The sequence below is a fragment of the Tenrec ecaudatus genome, chromosome 6, assembly GCF_050624435.1.
Source record: "Tenrec ecaudatus isolate mTenEca1 chromosome 6, mTenEca1.hap1, whole genome shotgun sequence".
In the NCBI taxonomy this organism is placed as follows: domain Eukaryota; kingdom Metazoa; phylum Chordata; class Mammalia; order Afrosoricida; family Tenrecidae; genus Tenrec; species Tenrec ecaudatus.
The window spans coordinates 9607131-9632664 of NC_134535.1; the positions used below are offsets into that span (position 1 = coordinate 9607131).

The window sequence follows — 25534 nt, forward strand, 5'->3', positions numbered from 1 at the left end:
GGCAATGTCATGCCCAGTGAGTGGTCTTGCGTTGGATCTCCATCCTTGCCTGTCTTAGCTGACAGTTCTGCTGAAACCTGAACAGCATCGTTACAAAATGCTGGCCTCCACTCACAGGTCGGTGGTGGTTGTCAATAAAGCCGCCCACGTTGGGAGCCGGACCCAGGTCTCCTGCATGGAAGGCAGGGCTTCTACCAGCTTTATGATATGCTGGAGATTAAATAGTAGAAGCTCTGCAACCATCTCCTTTTGCTTTAAAGATTGTTTAGACTATTCTCGATCCTTTGTGTTTCCGTTTGAATTTTCCACATAAAGATTCAATTAGTCAAATTTTACAACAAACCAACAAAACCTCCATACAAATAGAAATATATTTTGGAATTTCACTGAATGGACAGAGCAGTTTGGAGCAATATGACATCTTGATAATATTGAGTCTTCTAATTGGTGAACTTGGTCTAGCTCTTAAATTATTAAAGGAGACCTTTAAGTTGCCTTCAGAAATGTTTTCAAGCTCTCGGTACAAAAGTATCGTATTCTTTTGTTGAGTACCTCATTTCTCATGGAATTATAAATGGTCAGGAGCCCTGGTGGCACAGTGGGTGGCACATTGATCTGTTAGCTTCAAGGTCACCAGTTCGACCCCACTAGCTGCTCTGCAGGAGAAAGAGGAGGTTTGCTGCTTTCAAGAACAGGCTATTGTTTATGTCTCCACAGAAATGGGAGTGTGCGTGCAGACCCCACCATGGCACGCCAAACCTTGAGGACAACGTAACCACATGCAGCAGCTCATGGACAGAGAGGTCTTACAGGGCCAGCCCCAATCAGAGCCAAACTGCCCTCTTCCCTAGAACTATGTGCTACAGAAGACAACACGAAACCTACCGGTCGTGGGGAGGGGCCAGTCTGGCGAGCCCACGTGGAAGTAAACCAAGAAGGAAAAAGAGAGAGTGAGGGACTAGATCCCATACTGGCACACCGAGTCCTGAGGACGCTTTCCCTGCATGGAGCTGCTGAGGCACAGAGAGGACTGTAGGGCAGACAACATCTCGAGACATGCTGTCCCCTTGCTGGAGCACGCCATGACAGAGGACAATACTGGGGACACATGGCTGGGAGTGAGTCCAGTCTGACTCCCCCCTTCACCCACCCACCCCCAGTTCAAAAAGGGAACATAAACAGATCAGCCATGGGAGCAAAGCCATGGCACAGAGCCCCTTGAGGAACCCCAAAAGTAGACTTCAGGCTAGTAAGGGAAGTTCCTGGAACTCCCCCCCTACCAGGACCAGTGGGGAGATAGTTAGAAAGGTTAGTGGACAGACATGGAATTATGTATGCCTTTTCTTTCTCCCCCCCTCTTTTTCTTCAATCTTTTGTTTTATCTCCATTTTGTTGTTTTGCCTACCTATATAAGATAAGCAAGGGAAGCAAGCTAGAGGAGCAGCAACGGGACTGATGGTTCTGGAGGGACTTGGGCGGAGAAGGAGGTGGGAGGAGAGTGGTGAGCAAACAACGCCAACGACAGGAGAACAACTAGGGAATTAAAATCAACAACGAGGAGGACGGAGGATGTAGAGACCCTGGGGGTGCTGGAGCAACAGCAATCTAGCTGAGAGGAATCACTGAGAGGCAGAAGAAGGGAAAGCGTGATGGTGGGGCAGGAAGAAGGTAAAAGGAAACAGAGGAATGAGCTAGGAAGTGAAACTATGGATAGAGGTGCTAACATAGGTGTGTACATATGTAAATATACTGATTCATAAAAAGAGAGGTGTTGGGCTATGTACATATATTTTTATGGCAATACACTGAGAAAGTGGACGGACTTTGGGCTTCTGCTCAAGCCCCCCCTCAATGCAAGAAGGCTTTATTTTAATAACCTGGCGTTCTGTGATGCTCACCTTTCCTACATGATCACTGAAGACAAAATGGGTGCATAAGCAAATGTGGTGAAGAAAGCTGATGGTACCCGGCTATTAAAAGATATAGCAGCTGGGGTCTTAAAGGCTTGAACTTAAACAAGCAACCATCTAGCAGAGAAGCAACAAAGCCCACATGGAAGAAGCACACCAGCCTGTGCGATCACAAGGTGTCGACAGAATCAGGTAACAGACATCGGAAGACTCCAAACATAAAAACATATTGTTGAGAACAAGGGGGTTGGAGCAGAGACCCCAAACCCATCTGTAGACAAGATGACGTCCCCTCACAGAAGGGCCACAGGAAGGGATGAGTCAACCGGGGTGCGGTATAGCACGGATGAAACACACAATATTCCTCTGGCTCTTTGAGGTTTCCTGACCCCAGTCCTGCCTTTCAGTTCTGGCAAGACCAGAGCTTGTACACTGGTACAGATAAGAGCTCACGACACCCAGAATCCAGGTCAGATAAACCCCTCAGGAACAGAAATGGAAGTAGTGATACCAGGAGGGTAGGAAGGGGGGGAAGGTGGGAGGCAAAGGGGAGGAAGGGGGAGCCCATCGTAATGATTGACACATAACACACACACAACCCCTAGGGGGATGAACAACAGAAATGTAGGTGAAGGGAGATAGTGGTCAGTGTAAGGTACGAAAATAATAATTTATAATTTATCGGGGTTCACGAAGGTGGGAGGGTGGGGAGTGGGAAGGAGTGAAAAAAGAGGAGCTGATCCCAAGGGCTCAAATAGAAAGTAAATATTCAGAAAATTATGATGGCAACATATGTACAAATATGCTTGATACAATTTATGTATGGATTGTTTTAAAAGTTTTAAGAGGCCCCAATAAAATCTTTTTAAAAAATTGACATCCTCAGAAACAGAGGCAGTTTGAGTCAATCCCGTAGAAGTCACTAGAAAGCAGAATCGACTCAATAGCAGTGAGCATTATAAATGGCACTGGCAAGTGAATTTCAATTTACAGCAGTTCATTATCGGTGTACGTGAAAACAATCGACGTTCGTATGTCGATATTGTGGATTGGCTTCCTTGAGCTGCTGTAACAAATTACCACCAGGTGAGTGGCTTAAAACAACAGAAATGTACTCATTCACAACTCTGGAGTCTAGAAGTGCAAATTCAAGGTGTTGGCAGGGCCACGCTCTCTGAACACGCAGAGATAAAGTCCTCCCTGCTCTCTTGTAGCCCCTGGTAGCAGTAGGCACACTGCCTGGAAGTAGCAGAGCTCGAGCCCGCCTGTCCCACGGAGTTCTTCTCTGTGAGTCTGTCTGTGCCGCTGGCTCTCTTCTTTTTATAAGGACATAAGGAATATTGCATGAGGGCTCTAGGGCAGTAAGCTCATGTTAAATAATTACAGCCCTATTTCCAAATAGGGGCACACCCACACGTGACCAGGGGTTAGGATGTCAATGTGTATATATTTGTTGTTGTTTGAGAATGCAAGTTGACCCATTATGTCATATATCCTGCAATCTTGCTAAACTAGTAATTTTCTGGGGGAGATTCTTCGGAATTTGCTACAAAATTCTGTCATCTGAATAATGATAGCTTTATTCTTCCTTTCCAATATGTCTGCCTTTTATTTTTCTTGTCTAATTGTACTGCTTAGGACCTTTAAAACAACATTGACTGACATTCTTTCTTTGCCGCTGTCTTAGGCTGGGTTGTCTGGAGAAGCAAAATAAATGTCACTTATATTTGTAAATGTCTGTGGGCCCGATGTTAAGCGTAGACTTCTCCCTTTGTTAGCTTTGGTGGCTGACAAACCCAAGATCGGCAGGGAGAGCGCACTCCAGTGACTGTGGAGGCAAATGAATACATGGTGGACAGGTCAACTGAAGACTGCTGATAGCTCCTAGGATCAGCAGGAAATATGGCAGGCTGTTGGCTCAAGTCCAGAGAACCAGTGGTCAGTGAGACAGATGCAGGATTCAGGCCCAGCAAAAGACAAGAAAACTTTCCCACAGCATCCACTTATCTAAGAAGTAGACCACATCTCTGAGGAAATGTCCTCTCAATTCATCAGTGCTGAGACCTGAAAAAGGAATTTGCATTCCACTCTAATCTTACAACTGATTGGCTGCTCACTACAGATTCCATCAGAGAGTTGATTACATTGTGTTGGGTCATACCATGGGCGATTATTCGGTCTTAATTGCTAGACCACCGAGAACCCTGGCACAGCCAAATTGACCCAAAATCCATCACAGTTGCCAATATGAGCTTCATTATTGCTCAGTTTAAGAGAGCTCTCATTTATCTTTGTTTTCCTCTTTGATTCATGAATTATGTTGTGTATGGCTAACCTCATCACTTAGGACATTATTAGGCGGTTTACAGAATAGATCCGTTTTCCGTGTCACAATTCATGCACATTTTGTTTAATCTTGATGACTTGTGGTTCCCCAAATGAGACATCTCTGACTCAACTTCCTCCCCGTGTTTCTTGTTTCCAGTATTTCCTAACCCCTCTGCATTTCATCCTTGGGAAAATGCTGCTCTCTTCATCTCAAATGGCTGTCGATTTTTCTAAGCTGTGTGACCCAGTGTTAACCCCCCACCCCCACCCCGAACCCTGCTATTGTTTGGCTAAAAACTGAGCCATACGAGTGAACTTATTTCCAGACCTGACAGGTGGCGAATGGCCACCTCCCTGGGCACACTGCCAGTCTCCCTCAGACCTGTGAGTCTGGTCTTTTTTATGGTTTTGAGTTTTGTTTCACACTTTGCTTCGCACTGGTTTTTCTTGGATAGGTCCTTTCTTTGTTTGAAGGTACTCCTTTTAATCCCTACTTTGGTGAGGAATTAAATAGTTAAAACAAGTGCAAATGGCTATGGAAATGTATTAAATGGTATCCTCAGGTGAATCCATTCCCGCCTATTCTGTTTAGATGGCAGATTATAGTGACTTTTCTCAAATGCTAAGCTAATCTTGAAAGTCTAGGATATGCTTGTTCATGCTGTATTATCCTTTTGACACATTGCTTATATTTTATTAAGGACTTTTATGTCTATGTTAGTGAGGGACATTAGTTTATAATGTGCTTTTCTTGTAATGCCTTTGTTAGGATTATGTCGCCTTTATAACATGAATTGGGTAGTATCCCTTCCTTTTCTATATGCTGAAACAATTGGCGTAAGATTGATGTTATCATCAATCTTCCTTAGAACTCACTAGTAAAACTATTTAGGATTGGACTTTTTTTGTAAGGAGTCTTTGATCATATATTCACATTCAAGTTTCTATTTCCTTTCATTTTAAGTCAGTTTTGTGAGCTGCTTTATTTATTTCAACGAAGGTGTCAAATCTATTGCCATAAGGTTATTAATGATAGTATCCTAATTAGCCCTTAATGTTTATTTAATTGGTCATTATATTCTATCTTTCATTCTTGGAATTTATAACTTGTGATTTCTTGCTCTCTTTTAATCACTCTTTCTAGTGTTAATAAATTTTAGCCCTTTCAAACAGTCATCTTTTATCTGTAAAGATCTTTATTTTTGTCTATTTTAAAATTTTCATTTATTCCTAATCTTTGCTGTTTCTTTCCTTCTACTTACTTCATGTTTATTAGCTTTAAAAAAATTGTCTTGACATGTGCATGCAAATGTATTTATACATGAGGATGGGGAAATAGCTCTATGTGCATATACTTATAAGGTTAGTATTAAGGTATCAGAGGGACATTGTACCTCCACTCAAGTACTCCCTCAGTGCAAGAACACTTTCATCTATTAAATTGGCTATGATGCTCACCTTCCCGACATACCCGCTAAAGACAAAGTGGGTGAACAACTAAATGTGGGGAAGAAAACTCGATGGTGTCCAGCTATCAAAAGAGATAGTGTCTGGGGTCTTAAAGGCTTGAAGGTAAACAAGTGGCCATCTGGCTCAGAAGCAACAAAGCCCACATGGAAGAAGCACACCAGCCTGTGTGATCACAAGGTGCTGAAGGGATCAGATATCAGGCATTAAAGAGCAAAAAAAAAATCATATTATTGTGTGCTTACCTCCCTGATAAGACGCTGAAGGCAAATGGGTGCATAAGCAAATGTAGCGAAGAAAGTTGATGGTGCAGGGCTATCAAAAAATATAGAGTCTGGGTCTTAAAGGCTTGAAGGTAAACAAGTGGCCATCTAGCTCAGAAGCAACAAAGCACACATGGAAGAAGCACACCAGCCTGTGCGATCACTAGGTATCAAGGGATCAGGTATTAGGCATCATCAGAACAAAAAATCTTACCATAGTGAATTAGCAGGGAGTGCAGAGTGGAGATTGAAAGCCCATTTGTAGGCCACTTGCCATCCCCTTACAGAAGGGTCTTGGGGAGGAGACGAGCCAGTCAGGGTGCGATGTAGCAACGATGAAAAATACAACTTTCCTCTAGTTCCTAAATACTTCCTTCCCCCCTGCCCCCCACTGTCATGATCCAAATTCTACCTTGCAAGTCTGACTAGACCAGAGGATGTACACTGGTACAGATGGGAACTGGAAACACAGGGAATCCAGGGCAGATGATCCCTTCAGGACCAGTGGTTTGAGTGGCGATACTGGGGGGCATAGGGAGGGTGGGTTGGAAAGGGGGAACCTATTTCAAGGATCTACATGTGACCTCCTCCCTGGGGGACATACAACAGAAAAGGGGGGGGGAGGTAGACGTGGGACAGAGCAAGATATGACAAAATAATAATTTATAAATTATCAAGGGTTCATGAGGGAGGGGGGAGAGGGAGGGGAAAAATGAGGACCCGATGCCAGGGGCTTGGGTGGAGAGCAAATGTTTTGAGAATGATGGGGGCAACAAATGTACAAATGTGTTTTGCACAATTGATGTATGTATGGATTGTGATAGGAGTTGTATGAGCCCCCAATAAAACGATTTTAAAAAACGAGGAGCTGATACCCAGAGCTCAAGTAGAAAGCAAATGTTTTGAGAATGATGAGGGCAACAAATGTACAAATATGCTTGATACATGGATGTATATATAGATTGTGATAAGAGTTGTATGAGCCCCCAGTAAAATGATTGAAAAAAAGAAAAAAATTGTCTTGAGCTGGACATTTGATTTTAAGCCTTTCTTCCCTTTTCATATAACATCTAAAACCATGTTTCTCCCCTAACCATTCATTTAACTGCACCTCACAATGTGTAATTTTCATTATTTAGTTTTAAACATTTGCTCATTTCTCTTTTAGCTTATTCTTTGACTTGTGGTTTAGAAGTGTACTGTTAAATTTCTGAATATTTGATACTTTCTAAATATTTTATTATCAATTTCTAATTGAATTCCATGTCATCAGAGAATTTACCCTTAAAATTTAAACCTTTCAAAATGTATTACTTTTGTTTTAATGATGTAGTGTATCTTTTTTCTTGATGAACAGTTTTTTGCACTTGAAAATGCATTTCACAGTCATAAACGATAGTGTTGCACAAATGCTAATTAAGGATTTATAGTATTAGTCATATAAACATGTTTACTGATACAGCTGCATCAAATCCATGAGTCCAATGGGTTTCAAATCCATGACTCCAATCAATTGCAGATAAAAAAATATATGCAGGGAATACACAGGCTATCAGAGATAACAAAGGAAACACACTCCGTGGAAGACAAAATAGGTGAGTGGGACTAATTAAAAACAAAATACTTGTATACATCTAAAGACTTCATTAAAAGATTAAAATGAGAGACCACAGACTAGGTAAAGATATTTAGTAATGACACAACAAAGGACTAATTACTGAAATCTACAGTATCTTACAAGTCTACAACAAGAAAAAAAACTAATAATCCCCTGAAAAGGTGGACAAAGGATGGCATTCAAATGACTCATAAACACATGAGAAAATGCTCCAGGTCACTAGCCATCTGGGAAATGCAAGTAAAAATAATCTTGAGATACCACCTAACGCACATTACTATAGCCCGATTTTTAAAACCCAAGAACAGCAAATGCTGGAGAGCGTATGGTGAAATTGGAACTCTACCCACTGCGGGTGGGCTTGTAGATACATACAGCCACCGTGGAAGGCGATATGGTGAGACCTAAAACAGATGACAATTGAAATATTACATGATCCAGCATTACCATTACTGAGCACATACGCAAAGGAATTAAGAAGCAGATCACGAGCAGACGTTCGCTCCCCCATGTTCATTGCGGCACAGCTCACAATAGCAAGAAGCTGGACACAGCTTAAATTCCCATCAGTAGAAGATTAGGTAAGGAAACTGTGGTGTATACATACACACAATGGACTCCTATGCATCCCTAAAAACCAGCAATGTATTCATAAAACACCTCAAGACGTGGCGGGAACTGAAGACATTATGCTGCGTGAAATTAGTCAAGCACAAAGGGACAAATACTCGATGTGTCCAAGAATGTAGGAACAAGCAGCAAAAGGGGCAGAAGCTCCGGCCTGTAGGGCTGGCAGCTTTGTAGAGAGCTGGATCAGTGCCAATGAACCATGCATAATCTGCTCGAGGTACCGAAGGTCACTAGGCCAGAGGGTGCCTCACGTCAGCTGGGATCAAATAGTCAAGGGGTGGTGGTGGTGGGGTGGCATCTAATGAGAGGCTGACAGGTCAATTATTGAGGGGTCCCCGCAGACAGGTAGACAGCCCCATCAGAGGGGGGAGGGATATGAATGGGAAGAAACGCGCAGAAGAGGGGGAAGGGAGCACACACGGCCGGGTGAACACAAAGGCGTAGCTGCTGGTAGGAAATGAGGGAGGACTGACTTCCAGGTGTGGGGAAGAATGATTGGAAAGGCTTTGGGGGGACATCAGGAGGGGGTGTTCCTTTGGCAGTATGCACCAGATGGACCACATTGACCCGGTCTTCTGACTGCATCCTGGGACCCAGGCTGGGAGTCGAGGTGCACTGGGAAACTAAATCCTGGACCTTCAAGGTTCTAAGCATGCTCCAGAGGCTGCACCTGTGAGATCCCACGTGGGAACTCCACGGGGTGAATTGGAATCTACTTCAGACGCACCTAGAACTTTAGGACTTAAGTCAGAAACTACATGGTGTCTGAGGAAGCAGACAGACAAATAAGGTCTCGCTACATCAATGCCCTATATGTTGTATTAAGATATGTATTATTCTAGCACACCTGTGACAGGCATTCTTTTTTATTTGGTTTTTGTTCATTCACATTAGGGTGTATTTCAGAGGTGCTATGTCATTTGGGGTTTCCATCTTGAAGTTGTGATATATGTTTTTCGGTAAATGAAACCCAGAATTGATGAACCTATAGCGATAGTAAGTAGAACAAAAATTTCAAAGGGGGCTGCTTTGCAGGGGAGAGGGAAGATAAAAGGGAGACGATGTCAAGTAAGAAATAACTATTTGGAAACTGATTATAGAAGCAATGGTACAATTCTGCTCGGCATGATTGAATGATGCGATGACATAACATTTGCGTTAACGTCCAAGTAATGATAAATTTAAAGAACAAACCAACCAACCCCATGGATCCAGGAATCTTGGGCTCACACTAAATCCTAGTTCCAATTTAAGAATAATCAGTTCTTGCATCATGGCCCTGCTCGATACTCACCCTCAAGAAGGGAACACAGAGGAGACGGGTGCTATAGCAACGTGTGGTGAAGAAATTAGATGGTGCCCGGCTATCAGATAAAATAGCATTTGGGGTCTTAAGGGCTTGTCTTCAAATAAGCAGCCATCTAAGTGAGAAGTCAACTAAGTGCACATCAAAGAAGTGCACCATCATCAGTCACTGGAGGCTTGTGAAGCATATAATCCAAAATTGAAGGAGGGATAGTATCAGAGCCTGTTACAGTGTGAGAATCTGGCTCGCAGAATGCTATGGTTGACCGTGGGAGCCCAAGATTCATTTGTGGAACTACATAAGAAATAAGCTCCGGTGAACTCCCTCTATCCACAATTGAGGGATAGGAGGAAAGTAGTTACTAAACAGAATGCACTAGGGAGCTGAGTAGAGAAGATCAAAGGCATAAACTTGACTTGAATAGTTAGAACTTTGTCAGCAGATTCCCCCCTATGATGCATGCTGGATCTGAACTGGTTTCCAAAAATTTTCTGTATTTTTGTTTGTGTTGTTTGGTTTGGGTTGAGTTTTGTTTGTTCACATTAGGATGGATCTCAGAGGAGTTAGGTCATTGGGGGGTCACCCTCTTGAAACTGTGTTATATGTTTTCTCATTTTTTGATATATGAAACCTAGGCTTGATGAACCTACAGAGATAGCAAGTAGAATAATGGTTTGGGGGGAGAAAGGAGGTACACAGGTGGTGGCAGTTCGAAGGGGAGACAGTGTCAAGGAGTCCATGTAGAAAAGGAATGTTTGGAAACTGATGTAGTAGCAAATGCACAATTGTTCAGGGCATGGCTGAACGATGGAATATGAGAAATACATGCATATATACGTGTATGTATATGTGCGGATTGGAGGAAAGCAATTAAGTGGTCAACACAATCTCTTAAAGGTTAAGATGGAATGTAAAGTGCAGTGTTAGGGTTCTCTGGAGAAAAAACCCCCCAGGAAACTTATGATTTTGTATATATAGATATAGATATATACAGCACAAAGGAATATAACAATTAGTCCACACAGCAGTACAGAGGGTTCAGTTCAACTCACTTCCATGGAACAGTTAATAGACGGAAAGTCCTTCAACTCAAGTGGGCTGCTGGGTCCAAGCTCAAGGAAGCAGACAGCTGAGTCTTCCTGTGGGCAATGCAGGTGGTGTCTGGCCACAGGCAGCAAGCAGCAGGGCGGGTCACCAACAGGTAGTATCTCAGGAGCTTAGTGAAGAAGGCCCCGGATGGGATATCAAACTCAAGCAATGCAAGACTCCAGGATCTGACAGCCTCAAGCTCAAGCGATGTACACACCAGCAGTTCTCAAAGGAACCTCAAGATTGAGCAACACGATCCACGGGTTGGCTGTCCCACAGGTAGTGTAGCTCACAAATTGAGGCAGAGAACTAGCTAAAGCAATCACACGCTGCTCCAATCACCAGAGAGCAAAAGAGAGAGGGATGGGGCCTGCGGGGCCATTTATCTCTTTGTCCTCCAATTAAACTGCCATCTTATTACTCCCACATGTTCCTATTGGCCAGGTTGGCACAATAAAACTACCTCTCACATGCGCATAATGTAAATGTGAAGTGAAAACATGTATACTCTTGTTAGGTCCTGTCCAGTCAGTTCCGACTCATAGCAACTCTATGTGCCACAGAAGAAAACAGTGTCCAGTTCTGTGCCATCCTCACACTTGTTCATGTCTGAGCCCATGGGTGCAGCCTTGGTGTCAATCCATCTCACTGAGGGCCTTCCTGTGTTTTCACCGTCTCTCCAATTTTCCAAGCATGATGTCCTTCTCCAGAGACTGGTCTCTCCTGACAACCAGCCCAAAGTAACGTGAGATGACGTCTCTCCGTCCTCGCTTCTAAGGAGCACTCTGGCTGTGCTTCTTCCGAGACGGATTGGCTCTTCTTTTGGCAGTCCAGGGTACTTTCTAGTCCTCATCAGCTTACTCTCACCACGCATTAGAAGTAATCTAGAGATGATTTCAAGCGCTTCCTTCATAAATAGCATGCAGTCGGATCTTATCACAAATGAATTATAGCCAATATGATATTTAATGCAAAATAGAGAAAATTTTCAATGGCATAGGTCCAAGAACTCCTTCATGCTTTGTACTATGTTGTCATATGTGTTACATCTATGGTTGTGTGTCATCAAGTCTATGCTGATTTCTGTCAACTCTCTGTAACAGAGTGGAATTGCCTCATAAGGCTTTCAAGGCTGTAATCTTTTTAAAAAAAATTTATATTTTCTGAGTCTGTAATCTTCATAGAAGTAGATAACTGGGTCTTTTCTCACATGGAGCAATGCATGAGTTTGACCCATCAACCTTTCCATTAGCAGGCAAATGTTTCACCATTGTGCACCAGGTATTGCATCTGTATAGGTTATAAGCCCCAAAATACATCAGTATCATTTTTGCTTTAAGAAGTGGTATGTGTTTTTAAATTGGAAAAAAACCAGTCTTTTTTTACCCAAATATGGATCATTTCCAGTGCCACTGCTTCCTAACTCGAGATTCAAGTTACTATTGGACATACTTTCTCATTAGCCTGATCCCTCGCCATTTCTTGAAGTGCAGCTTTGTGGTGCTCACTCCAGCTTTTCTTCACCTGAGTGTCTCTGTTTCGTCATTTTTAGAGGAAGGGTTTGCTTGCTCTAGAATTCTGAGTTGTTATAATGACATGCCATTGTCTCCTGGTAGCCCTTGTTGATTGTTGCTATTGGGTTGGTTCTGACACACAGAGACCCTGTCCACAACAGAACTAAGCACTGCCCAGTTCTGTGCCATCCTCACACTTGTTCCTGTGCCCGAGCCTACTGATGCAGCCGCTGTGCCCATCCATCTTGTCGAGGGCCGTCCTCTTTGTCTCTGCCCTTCCATTTTACCAAACACGATGTCCTTCTCCAGCGACTGATCTCTGCTGACAACCTGTCCAAAGGACTCGGGCCTTACTCTTCCAACCAAGATCCGTTTGTCCTTTTAGCAGTCCATGGTGCTTTCAATACCTCCTCCAGCACCACGTGGATCCAATGCATCTATTCTTCTTCAGTCTTCCTGATTCAATGCCCAACGCTCACATGTGTATGATGCAATGGAGCATACCATGGCTTGGGTCCAGTGCACTTTAGTCCTCAAAGTTACATCGTTGCTTTTCAATACTCTAAAGGGATCTTGTGCAGCAGAGGTAGCTAATGCAATTCGCCTTGCCTCTGCTTCCACGAGCACTGATTGTGGATCCAAGCAAGACAAAATCCTTGACAACTTCAACCTTTTCTCCATTTCTCATGGTGTTACCTATTGGTCCAGTGGTGAGGATCTGGGTCTTCTTTACAATGGGTTGTCATCCATACCGAAGGCCACAATCCTGCATCTTCATCAACAAGTGCTTCAATCCTCTGCACTTTCAAAAACAAGGTTGCATCATCTGCATACCGCAGGTTGTTAATAAGCCTTCCTTCAATCCTGAAGTCTTCATGTAAGCTAGCTTCTCTGATGATCTGTTTAGCATAGAGATTGAATACGCACACCTTTCCCGATTTTAACCATCCAGTGTTCCCTTGTTCTATTCACACAACTGCCTCTGGATCCAGGTGTAAGTTCTGAATGAACACAGTGAAGGGTTCAACGCTTTAAGAATGTGAAGCGTTCACATTCTTTTCAAGGTTATCAACAGTGTATTCTGAGCCGCACAGTCAAACGCCAATGAAATGTCACGGTCAATGAAATATAAATAAACAGATTTCTGGTATTCTCTGCTTTGAGCCAAGATCCATCTGACATTAACAACGATATCCCTTGTTCCATGTGCTCTTCTGAATCTGGCCCGAACTTCTGGCAGCTCCCTGTCAATGGACTGCTGCAACCATTGTTGGATGAGCTGAAGCAAAATTTTACTTGCGCGCCATATTAGTGACGTTGTTCTGTGGTTTGAGCATTCTGTTGTGCACCTTTCTTTGGAATGGGCACAAGTATGGATCTCTTCCTGTCAGTTGGCCAAGGAGCTGTCCAGGCATGGTAGAGTGAGTGCTTCCGGTGCTTTCTCAGTTCTGAAACGCTTCAATGGTCATCCCACCAATTCCTGGAGCCTTGCTTTTGGTAATTCCTTCAGTGCAGTTTGAACTTCTTCCTTCAGCACCATTGGTTTTTGCTCATATGCTACATCCTGAAGTCGTGGGCTGTTGACTAGTTATTTCCATCTGTGCATTTCCATCTTCTCTGGATGCTTCCTGCATCATCCAATGTTTGTCGTACAGAATCTTTCAAGATTGCAAGCTGAGGCTTGGATTTTTTTCTTGAGTTTCAGATATGCGGAGTATGTTCTTCTCGTTTGGTTTTCTAGTTCTAGGTCTTTGCACATTACATTCCAATGTCTGGCTTTGCCTTCTCAAGCTGGCCTGTTAAATGTACTATTCAGCCCTTTAGCTTCATGCTTTCTTCCATTTGCTTTAGCTACTCTGCCACTAACAGCAGGTTTCCGAGTCTCACCTGACCCCCACTTTCATCTTTTCTTTCTTTCTCATCTTCTGGTTTCTTCATGAACGATGGTCCTGATGTCCTCCTGCAGTTCATCAGGTCTTCTCTCATTAGTGTTCAATGTGTTAAACCTGCTCTTGAAATTCAGGTAGAATAGATTCAAGGTCATATTTTGACTTTTGTGGACGTGTTTCCATTTTGTTTAGTTTTATCCTGAACTTGCATATGAGCAATTGGTGGTCTGTCTCACAGTTGACCCGTGAAATAGAGCTTCTCCACTGTCTTCCCACAGATGCATTTAATTTGATTTCTCTGTATCCCACCTGGAGAAGCACATGTGTACATTTGCATTTTCTATTGTTGAAAAAGGTATTTGCCATGAACAAGACATTGGCTTTGCCAGCTTCTATCATGTGATTGCCAGCTTCAATTCTATCACCCAAATCCATAGTTTCCACCTACTGATCCTGCCTGGTTGTTTCCAAGTTTTGCATTCCAGTCACCAATAATTCTCAACGCATCTTGATTGCATGTTTGATCGTGGAAGAATTCTTCAATTTCTTCCTCACTGTCTTTTGTGGTTGGTGCATAAACTTGAATAATAGTTGTATTGACTGGATGTCCTTGAGGGTGGGTAAAACCCTATCTCAGACAGCGCTGTACTTCAAGATGCATTTGGCGAGACCCTTTCTGACAACAGATGCCCTTCCATTCCTCTTGGGTGTTATTCTCGGCATAGTAAGCCACGTGCTTTTCTGAATCAAAATGCCAATCCCAGTCCATCTCAGCTCATCAGTGTCTAGGACATCAAGCTCTATGCATTCCATTTCATCTTTGTTCACTTGCAATTTTCCGATATTTGTACTTTGAACATTCCAAGCTCTGGTCATTAGAAGATACTTAAAGCTGTTTCTCCTTATCTTGAGTCAGGCCCCATCAGCAAATGAAGATCCTGAAGTCTCTATTCCACAGGTGTTATCCGACTCACGTCACCATGGTCGACTCTCCTCCAAGAAACCAGCTCCTCTTCAGGCACATTTTGAGAGCCCCGGACCTACGGGGCCCATCCTCTGGCACGATCTCCAACAATGTTGTGTTTCCTGTTAGGTGTTCGGCATCTGACCAAGCTTTCAAGCTGTGTGTAAAGTTTTCAGCAGTTTCTTCCTCCAAAGTGGGACCCGAGTCTGTCTTCTTCGTTTCTTCTCAGTCTGGAAACCCTGCTCAAACCTGCTCACGTTGGTGACCCTCCTGGCATAGGAAAGGCCAGTGACAGAGATTCCAGCACCACAGCAACACACGAGCCACCACGGCATGACAAACTGACAGACAAGTGGTGGAGCCATTGTCACCATCCAAAAACGCTAGCTGCCATTTATATTATAGTCGTGGTACTTTTCTTTCCCTTGTTGCTTTCAAGAGTTTATCCGTCTGTTCAACTCTGTGTGCCTAGGTATAGTTTTCTGTGAATTTATTCTGCTTGGAATTCATTGAACATTTTGGCTCGGTAGGTTTATTTCCTTTACAAATTTAGGGGAGCTTAGAGTTATTACAATTCCTAAATAATCTTTTGGCAACTATCTACTTTTCTTCTTCTTTGGGACTTCACAGATAGCTGTGTTAGACTGTTTGTGACTGGCCACAAGACTCAGAGCGTTGGTGTATTTTTCCGGAAAATTTTCTCCCTCATTTCTCAGATTAAATAATTTCTACTGATTTATCTTAAAATGCAATGATTCTTTCTACTGCTGGGCCCAATCTGCTGTTATTCCCCTCCAGTGAATTTTCCACTTGAATCGTTACATATATATTTTTTAGCTCTTGAGCTTCCATTTGATTATTTTAAAAATAATCTTTTCCCTACTGACGTGCTCTCATCTGTTCATTGATTATAAGCAAAGTAAACCCTTTCCTTTGAGTCTGGAATATATTTATAATGACTGCTTCAAGAGCTCATTTGCTAATTGCAACATTCGGAGCTGATTTTATTGACTTCTTTTGTCTTCGCGATGGGTTACAGGCGCTGCATTCTCTCTGTGCAGTGCCTTGGTTTTCTTGCTGGCCACTTCGCTTGTCCAGTGCAGGGTTCTTGGATTCGGTAACGCTCTTCTCAAGGGCCGGTCTTGGCAACCTGCCTACTCTGCTCACAGTCGGCCACAGCTGCCGTCTCTTCGCACTTCTGTGGGCTTCTTTTCCCAGCCACGCTAGTCTTCTCCCGGAGAGTTTAGCGCTCGGTCAGAAATGTTGGCAGAGTTGATGCATAGATTTGGGGGTTCACCCCTCCTGTGTCATCCTCCCTTTTAGGATTTTACTCATAACTTTTCCAGCTTCTGTGTCAGCAATGACTTCTGTCTACTGACATCTCAGGACAGAAATTTTCAGCTCTAGAATTTTCATTTGATCATTTTTAAAAATTACATAATTCTTGAACAACTACAACAACAACAACGAATTCTAGCATTCTGGTAAAAAACCTTGGTGGTGTAGTAGTCACAAGTGGGACTGCAATTTGAAAGGTCAGCAGTTTGAAACCACCAGCTGCTCCTTGGGAGAAAGTCAGGGCCTCCACCTCCCAGAAAGACTTAGAGTTTCAGAAACCCGTGGGCCAGTTCTACCCCGTCCATCAGGATTGCTATGAGTTATCATTGACTCGAAGGCAGTGAGTTTGATTTTCGTTTTGTTTTCTTTTGCAGTATTCTGACTGGAACCCTGGTGACCTAGTGTCTATGCATTGGGCTGCTAACCACAAGGTCGGCTGTACAAGTCCACCAGTCACTCTGTGGGAGAAAGATGAGGCTGTCAGTTCCTGGAAAGATTTGCAACCTCAGAAAACAGTGCTATACTGTCATACAGGGCTACAAAAGTTGGAATCAACTTGATGGCAGTGAGTCTGGTCCTGGTTTGAGTATTCTCCATCTTTTCCTCTGTGGGTTTTTTTTTTTTTGCATAGTGGGTTATGCGCTGGGCAGATAATTACAAGGTCAGCAGTTCAAAACCACCAGACGCTCCTCAGGAGAAAGATGGGGCTTTCTACTCCAGAATGCTTGATTATCTTGGAAACCCACGTGGGCAGTTTTCTTATGCTCTACAGGGTTGATTGGATTCAGAATCAACGCGATGGCAGTGAGAGTGTTATCTTGTGACTTCAATATCCAGCTCCTTTGTGGCTCTGTTTCTTTCTTTCTTTTTTAAAATCGGTTTTATTGGCACTTCATCCACATGTCATGCAATTCAATCATTCAGCCGGTGGCCTGTTTCTGTGGTCTGCTTTCCCCCCTTGATGTCTGGACATTTATTTGGATCCTCAAATGCCTAGTAATTTTTGCTCAAATACCAAAAAATGTTGTATGAGAAATTGTACAGGCTCTCAGGAAGAATGTCATTGTCTCCTAGCAGATGGAGGAAATACCAGTCAGTCCATTGCTCCAGTGAACGCAGAATTCCAGCATGGATGAGTCAGCCTATTGCTCCAGTGAACGCGGAATTCCAGCATGGATGAGGACTGTCTGGTGCTGGCTTGTCCTACGTCCTAGAACGCAGGCTGATGCTCAAGGAGTAGCCTGTTAGGGGTTTCAACGGAAAGCTGGAGTAGTCACCAAGGAACCTCTAATTGGCATATCCTAAACTCCAACCTCTGTCTCCTAGCACCACAAGATATCTGAATCGAATTCATTGACCTTTTAGAAGTTGCTTCCTCCTTAGCATGTCGGCATCTCACCTAGATATGTGTAGCAGTAAACAAATGTCTCCGTAAGAAATGGCACAAAGCCTAGGGAACTTTCTTCTCTGTAATTGGAAGCTCATGCTTGAAGTCCCTGCTATCTGGGAAGCCCCAAACTCCATTCCTGTCACCCATGCTCAGTGAGACTGTGGAAAGACACGGCTTCCGAAGCTCTCTTAGCCGCTGTCATCTGCTTTGCTAATAGGCCAACAACTCAAGATGAAAAACCGACATGACTGTTGGCTCATCTCCATATCATTCTCCCTGGGATTTGGACACCCCCCACCCAAGGTGTTTTCCATCTTGAATGTGGATGGACTGATTTCAAAACAACTTTGAATAATTTTCTAACTTTATAACTGTTTTCAGTGGGAGGGTTGATACGAGCTACCATACTAGCTACTTCATCTTAAGAGCAAAAATCCTCTCTCCTAATTGGTCTTAGGTCTTTACCATCTTGGTAATGTCATTTGGCACAGTGTCAGTGGTGGGAAGTATCTTCAGGAAGCTTGGTGGAGTATTTATGAAAGAAAGGAATCAGACAATAACTCCCCAGGGGCAGTCAGGGGCCGAGGGGTCACAGCCACCTGCTGGTGCTATTAGGTGTCACCACGTGGGTTCCTACTAACAATGGCCCTGTGAGGCTCGAGTTTATGTCGCAGTGGTGGTTCCTGTGTGGAGTCAGGGGTGGAGTCCAGCCTATCCATCAAGTCTTCATTAGCTTAGTGATGCCTCCTTGGAGGTGAGACCATTGTATTAGAGAACCCCTGTGAACTTCTCTCTCTCTCTCTCTCTCTCTCTCTCTCTCTCTCTCTCTCTCTCTCTCTCTCTCCCCTCTTTGCCTTCCTGCTCCTGTGGAGTGCACAGCTATCCCTGGGAGCTGGGGTGCCCTGCCAGGTTCCTGGAGACATTGGATCCATGTGACTTGGCATCCGCTGGCCTGTAACCTCCCAGCTTCCCAAGTCATCTCTCTGCTTTGTCCACTGGCAACTTTGCGAGTCTGAAGAGGGCTCTGGCCAGTACTGGACCCCTGGAATGGGCTGGGTCATGTTCCTGATGTAAAATTCTTTCTTGATATGAAGTTCTCTCTTAGACATATGCGAATGTCACTGGTTTTGTTTCTCTGGAAAACCTAGCCTAACACAGACCCTGTGGACAACGGAACAAAGCATTGCTCAGTCTTGAACCAACCTTAGAATTATTGCTACGTGTGTGCCTAAGGCTGCTGTCATCTTGACAAGCCATCTCAGCGGTGGTCTCGCTCTTTTGCTGACCCTCTACTGTACCAAGCAGGATGTCTTTCTCCAGTGACTGGCCCGTCCTGATGCCACGTCCAAAGAAAATCAAATGAAGTCTCACCATCTTAGCTTCGAAGGGTAGCCTGGCTCTTCTTCCTCCGAGACACATGTGCTCATTCAGAACATGGTCTATGCAATATTCTTGGTCAAGAACACAATTTGGACGCATCGATTCTTCTTTGACCTTGGATCATCCTCGGCCCTTTGCATGCACAGGCGGCAGCTGAAGACACTAGGCATGTCTTCGCTATCAAATGACATCTTTGCTTTTTACTCTGTTACAGAGGTCTTCTGCAGCAGACAATCATGAGCAGTGCTAATTCATTTTCACATTGGCTGTCTCAGAAGAAAAGCTAATTTGGTGATAAACTAAGAATCACCGTCACCTTTAAGCTGTCCAATCCCAAAACATTCCGGGAAGAAGGCAGTACGACTTGCTTGGCACGCATTGATCTTACCAACATCGAAGTACGAGTATTTAACGCCCATATAGCAGCAGCTTCCATTGCTTGTACAGGTGAGTAAAGAAGTCCTGCTGCAAAATCCCTCAAACCCTATTCAACAGAAATAACAAGTCGCGAAGGTATTGTTTCTCAATATAGTCTTTCTCTACATTTATATACTTCACTTTTTTCTGCTACAAAAGACCTCCTGATTTATTTATTTTAACAGCTTTACTGGCATGTAATTCCCACGTCCTACAAACCAACAGCTCAGTCACACCAAGAAGAGTTGTACAATCATCACAGTCAGGTCCGAACGTTTTCTTCTTCCTTGACCTCCTTGTGATTAGCTCCTCATCCTTCCACAACCTCCCCGTTGTACTCACAAGCCACCAGTAGTCCAGTTACGGTCTCCAATGACTTGCCTAACTTGGATCTTAGCTACAGAAAAGCATACCAAAGCAACCACAAAAAGAAAGCAAAATAAAACAAACAAACAACAGTAACAAAGTAAAAACAGAGAAAGCCCTCAATAGAAACGAAAGCAGAAAATATGAAAAACTAGAACATATTTAAAATGGACCAAAAAGGAGATCAAATGATAAGGTGTTCAATTGCCATGATGGGAAAAAAGAATTCCTACGTGCAAATTTCTTTGTCCTTTTCTCTTTAGCGCAGTTCTAAATCACCGTACATTCTTCAAGAATGTTTATCATTCCTATGGAATTCCCCCCAAAACAATCTCCATAGCTTCGGAGTGAACCTTTCTGCTCTGAAGTGCTTAGTCCGGCAGAGTCCCTCCGAAGCCGCTGATCCCCTTGAGCTCCTGTCTGTAGACGGCACTCTGATGAGCCTGAGCCTGACCCAGTGTGCGAGGAAGAGCGTTTGTCCGCAGAGACACGGATCCACTCAGTTTGTCTGGCACAAACCCGTGCATGTATGAAGGGGCAGCAATGTGCTTGACTTTTCTTTGTACTTATCTGCACTTTTTATCTAAGTTCAAGGTAGTTCAAAACTCTATATGAAAAGTCGTATTCGACAAGTTGGTTAGTATGAATATGTTTAAGAGTCAATAAAACTACTATTTAGTTCTTTGAGATCACGAGCTGACAAATTATTCTTTCACTAATTAACTCTGAAGAAGAAACAGCCTAACCTGAAATTTCAACAGTTTTAGAGGAGGTGTTTTATGACTGTCCAGTGGTTTTTTCCTTGTTGTCCGAGTTATAAAATATTGCAAGCCTCTTAATATTCCATAAAAAGAGAAGGAGAAATCCTCCCTCTTCCTTTTGGTAATTGGCACACAGCACTTAAGAAAAAAAGAGATGTGCATGTATGTAGATACGTACCCACATACACATAACTCTTTCATAGTCTCTTAATAACTAATAGTCATCCATATCAAATAGCCATCACAGATTTAATATCAGATTTTAAAACGTACCGCCATGGAGTTGATTCCAACTTACAGTGACCAGATAGGTAAGAGCGGAACTGTCCCTGAGGGTTTCCAAGACGGTAACTCCTTGCTGGACTAACCACGGAGCAGCTGGCGGTTTCAAACTGCCGACCTTGTGGTGAGAGCCCAATACAAAACCACTATTCCACCAGGGCGCCTTTAGCTTCCCCGGGTGCCTTCTAACTTGGTCGGCATGAAAATGCTCAGAACCTGTGGTAATGGAGTCAGCCAAGCACTTGAAACACACAATAATGGCTTGTCTGTTAGCTCTTTCATGACATAATAGAACGAACCCACCAGAGAAGATTCTCCTCAGCCTTTCTATGCCACGTTAATACCACCGAGTGGAACCGCCAGTGTTTCCTTGGGAGGAAGATGAGGCTTTCTACTCCCACCGAGAGTTGTGGTCTTGGCAAGTCACAGACGTGGGCAGTTCTACCACGTCCGGAAGGGTTGCTATGCACTGGCATCGACTCAGTGACAGGGAGTTTGGTTTGGTTTGGTTAATGAGAAGTGAGAGGCGGGTCCCCCCAAAGAAGGAAGGATGCGTCCAAGGAATTGTTTCATTATAGTTGTGTGCTGTGAGACTTAGACTCACCCCATGTGGTTAAGGGCTGGCCGTCTTCCTCATCCGCCTGGACCAGGCCGGAGGGTGCCGCCTTCTGAGCGCCCTTACTGACAACAGACGCCTCCTCCGCGGGGTCAAATGTTTGGAACGAGGGAGAGACGTAGAGTGTCTCCACGGACGCCTGGTCATGAGAAATCGAGCCTGACTTGGACAGTCCTACATCGGGGCCCGTACACTCTTCCTCACTTGCCGAACCAAAGGCCGGTAAAGTCGTGGCCGCTTCGAGACTTGGCGCAGCTGATCGCTTTGCGAGAGGCGCTTGCGAGGGGCTTTCCAGGACGGTGTTCCCGAGGGTGCTGTCGGACGTCTGCTCCAGACTCACGTTAGTCTGCAGGGAGGGGCTTTTCTCCGAGGGCGTGGGGGTGGCATCTGGAAGGTAAGGAGGAGCACTGATCAAAACGAACCCCCAATACCTGAGCGTGAATGCGCCCATTACCATGGCAATAAATAGCACAGGGAAAACTCTGTGACCGGGTCCCCCCACACCCCACCCCCGCCGCCCCCCATCTAATTGTCTCCCTCTCGACGCAGCATTTTATTCTGCCTCCTTAAAGTAGACCCAGGCTCTACCTGAGACAGTCGGCATTTAGTCATGGCCCTTTCCTGCTCTCCCCACTGAAGCACAAGACCAGGAGCGCTTCACATAACTTGTCTTCAAATATTTCTCCCTTCACCCACTTCTCTGTCCTGAAACCGCTGTATTTTTAGTACCTTCAAACTTTCATCCTTAATAAGATTAACTAGAGAAAATCCGCCCGATCACACTGATCTATCTTAACAGAGTCTCCCACTGCAGGAAAAAAAAGCCTTTCTCCCCAGAAGGGACGTCGGTCCACTTGTCTCAGTGTCTCCATCAGGCGCACAGAAGGGAGCGGTTTGCACTTTTAAGACGATCCCTTGTCTACGTGAAAAGGAACACTCTCCGCGACAGTTACTAAATGCAGGTCAGGGATAAGGCTAGAGCAACCGATACGGTGCCTGGGACACAGAAGATAAGCATTATTTGTTACAAGTAGACGGAGTGAAAGGATTAGAGGGAATTGAAATGTCAGGTGAGCCTGATCCAGGAACAGCTAGGAATCGTGGGTCTGCCCCAATTTCTAATCGACATTGTTACCAACAAGGCAGTGCTAGGGCTCGCTCTCAATGAGTTTGGGATGGAAGAAGGAAAGAAGACGTTTAAAGAGATATTGTCCACGAGATTAGAGGCATAAGAAGCCCCCAACCAAAAGCCAAACCCACTGTGCGCTCATGGACCCACCCCCCCCCCCCCCCCCGCTCACAGTGACCCTGCAGGACAGAAGAGAATTGCCTTTGTGGGGTTCCTGGACCTTAACGCTTTATAGGAGCAGACTGTCGTGTTTGCCTCCCAAGCAGTGGCTGGCGGGTTTCAAACTGCTGGCCCTGCCGTGTGCAGCCCCCTGCAAAACCCAGCACACCACCAGGCTGTCCTTTGCCATCGAGTGTTGATCTCTCAGAGTACCCGTGACCTTGGCTCAGATGCACATTAGAGTGCTGTCATCACCATCGCCAGTCTCCGCCGTGAGAGAAAAGCACGTTTTCTTTCAATATTAAGACTCTCCCTTTCCTTTTTCATTCATAGTTGGGCACCGGCCCGGGCCAGTAAGCTGTAGTTTATACTAACAGAACCGCACGGTTCAAGAGACTTAGATTGCTTCCTGCAGGAATTTTGCTTTTGCCAGCTCCCTCATGCCCAAACCTTCTCATCTTTCAAAGCTCAGTGTACGTGTCATCTTCTCCACAAATATTTCCCCAGCTTTTTTCTGTCCTCACCCTCCTGTGGTCTAATTTACCATCTTGTTGGCAACATGCTGCCTCCATTATTACAAGTCTGGCCCCCAAGATAATAGGTTCTGAAGCTGAAAGGAGTCCTTTACTATGAGTTATTTTTGTCGCCCAGCACCCGGTACAGTGTCATTCTCATAGAATATGACCAATAAGTGCTTGTTGGATGAAAGGAGAAACTGAAATGAAAAGACAAAGAAAAGCTAAAGCCTTTGGTCCTATCACTGGCATATACTTAACAACGCTTCGTGGAAATAGAAGCCGCTGTGACGAATCCCGATGAGCACTTTGAGGGCTGTGGGGGCAGCTGGCCTGAGCATTTTTAAGCACCTCATATGTATGCGAAAGCTGAAAGAGGAAGACTGAAAAAGAATTGGTGCATTTGAATTAGAATGTTGGCAAAGAAGATTGAATGGTCTATGGACCGTGAAAACAACAGGAACCCAGGTGGCTCAATGGGTTAAACATCGGGTGATCAGCCACAAGGTATGCTGTTCCAACCCACCCATTGCTCCATGGGGGAAAATGAGGCTGGCTGCTCCTGTAAAATCTATATAGTCTCTGGAACCCTACAGAGCAGGTTTACTCTGTCCTACAGGGTCGCTGTGACTCAGAATGGACTCATAGCAATGGGTTTGGGTGGGAAGAACAAATACATCTGTCTTGTAAGAAGTATAGCCAAAATGCTTCTTAGGAGCTAGGATGGCAAGACTTTGTCTTGCGTACTTTGGATAGGCTATCAAGAGGAAGCAAGAGAAAGACATCTTGCTGGGTAAAATAGAGGGTCTTCAAAAATAAAATAATAAGGAAGACCTTCAATGAGTTGGGTCGGCGTGCTGGCTGCAACAATGGGCTCAATACTAACATTTGTGAGGGTGGCATCAGACCGAGCAGTGTTTCGTTCCATCGCACACGGCAGCGGTTCTCCGCCTTCCTCATGCCACACCCTTTCATACAGTTCCTCGTGTGGTGGTGACCCCCCCCACCAACCATACAATTATTTTCATTGCTGCTTCATCACTGTCATTTTGCTCCTGTTATGAATCGGGCGACCCCTGTGAAAGGGTTGTTTGACTCCCCAAAGTGTCGAGACCCACAGGTTGAGGACCACTGGATTGGAACCAACAAGATGGCACCTAACAACAAGGAGCAGAAACTGATGACTCACTTGACACGGTACTTCTGAAGTGTTGAAAAGCAAGGAGGCTACTTGGAGGACTAAGGGGCGCCTGACCCGAGCCACGGTATTTTCAATCGCCTCGTACGCATGTGAAATAAGACAGAGGGAAGAAGAATCGATGCATTTGAATTACAGAGCTGAAGAAGAATACTGAAAGTGCCACGGAATGCCCAACATGGACCGGCACAGTGGCTGCAACAATGGGCTCAAGCATAGGAACAAATGCGGATGCCACAGGATGGGGCGTTCTGTTGTGTTGCGTGTCGCTATGAGCTGGAACCGACTGGGCAGCCCCTTACAACGACAGCAACAACAGCCATTACTCTTTGTAATGCCTACCAAATGACTGGGCAGTGCCACGCAAATAGAGGTGCTGGTGGCCCACCAAGGGGACTGGCTAGCTTGCTAATCATGTAAATCAGGTAAATGACACATTTGTGAAGCTAGGATCATGCAAATAAGGCTTGCGGAAACTCAACAAAACGATTGTGCCGTTTCGGCACCCCACTAGGCTTAAAAGGAGTCATCCCGGGGATGGGAAGGGCAGGGCTCCGTGCCGTCAAGGAAGCAGAACTAGAAGCATCGCACGTCCTTCAGACCAGAGATCACTGCCTTGACCCGCCTTGACCCAGGGGCTAGAGCTGTGACATTGGAGGTGGCAAGAGATGGTGAGCAGTTGTAGGAAACAAGGGATGGCCACAGAGGCGGTAGAAGTAGGCGAGCAACAGGTAGCCCCTTGGACCCCTGGAGAGAAAGAGTGGAGTGCCCGAGGGCGGAAGGCTTGCTGGCAGTGTATGGTGCCTCTGGGCATTTATTGGCAGGGCTAAAAGAAGTTTACAACAGTTGCCTGAGCAGAGCGGTGATCAGGAAGTCACTGGACCAAGGGGCCTGGATGTACCTGTGGACACTGCTGAGCAGAAGTTGTCCTGATAGAATGGTATCCTGAGCATCCTGATCATGAATTGTAACCTGGTACTTGCCTAATAAACCCCAGGTTGTGAG

The 25534-nt window shown here is 44.7% G+C and overlaps 1 protein-coding gene across 1 annotated transcript in view; it reads right to left on the reverse strand.

The window, feature by feature from the left end:
• The window catches only part of ENTHD1 (ENTH domain containing 1), a 177883-nt gene that overhangs the window by 17494 nt on the left and 134855 nt on the right, over positions 1 to 25534 (reverse strand). Inside the window, exon 5 of the mRNA XM_075552620.1 lies at positions 21517 to 21915. Coding sequence (XP_075408735.1) covers positions 21517 to 21915 — 399 coding nt within the window. The remainder of the gene's footprint in view (positions 1 to 21516; positions 21916 to 25534) is intronic.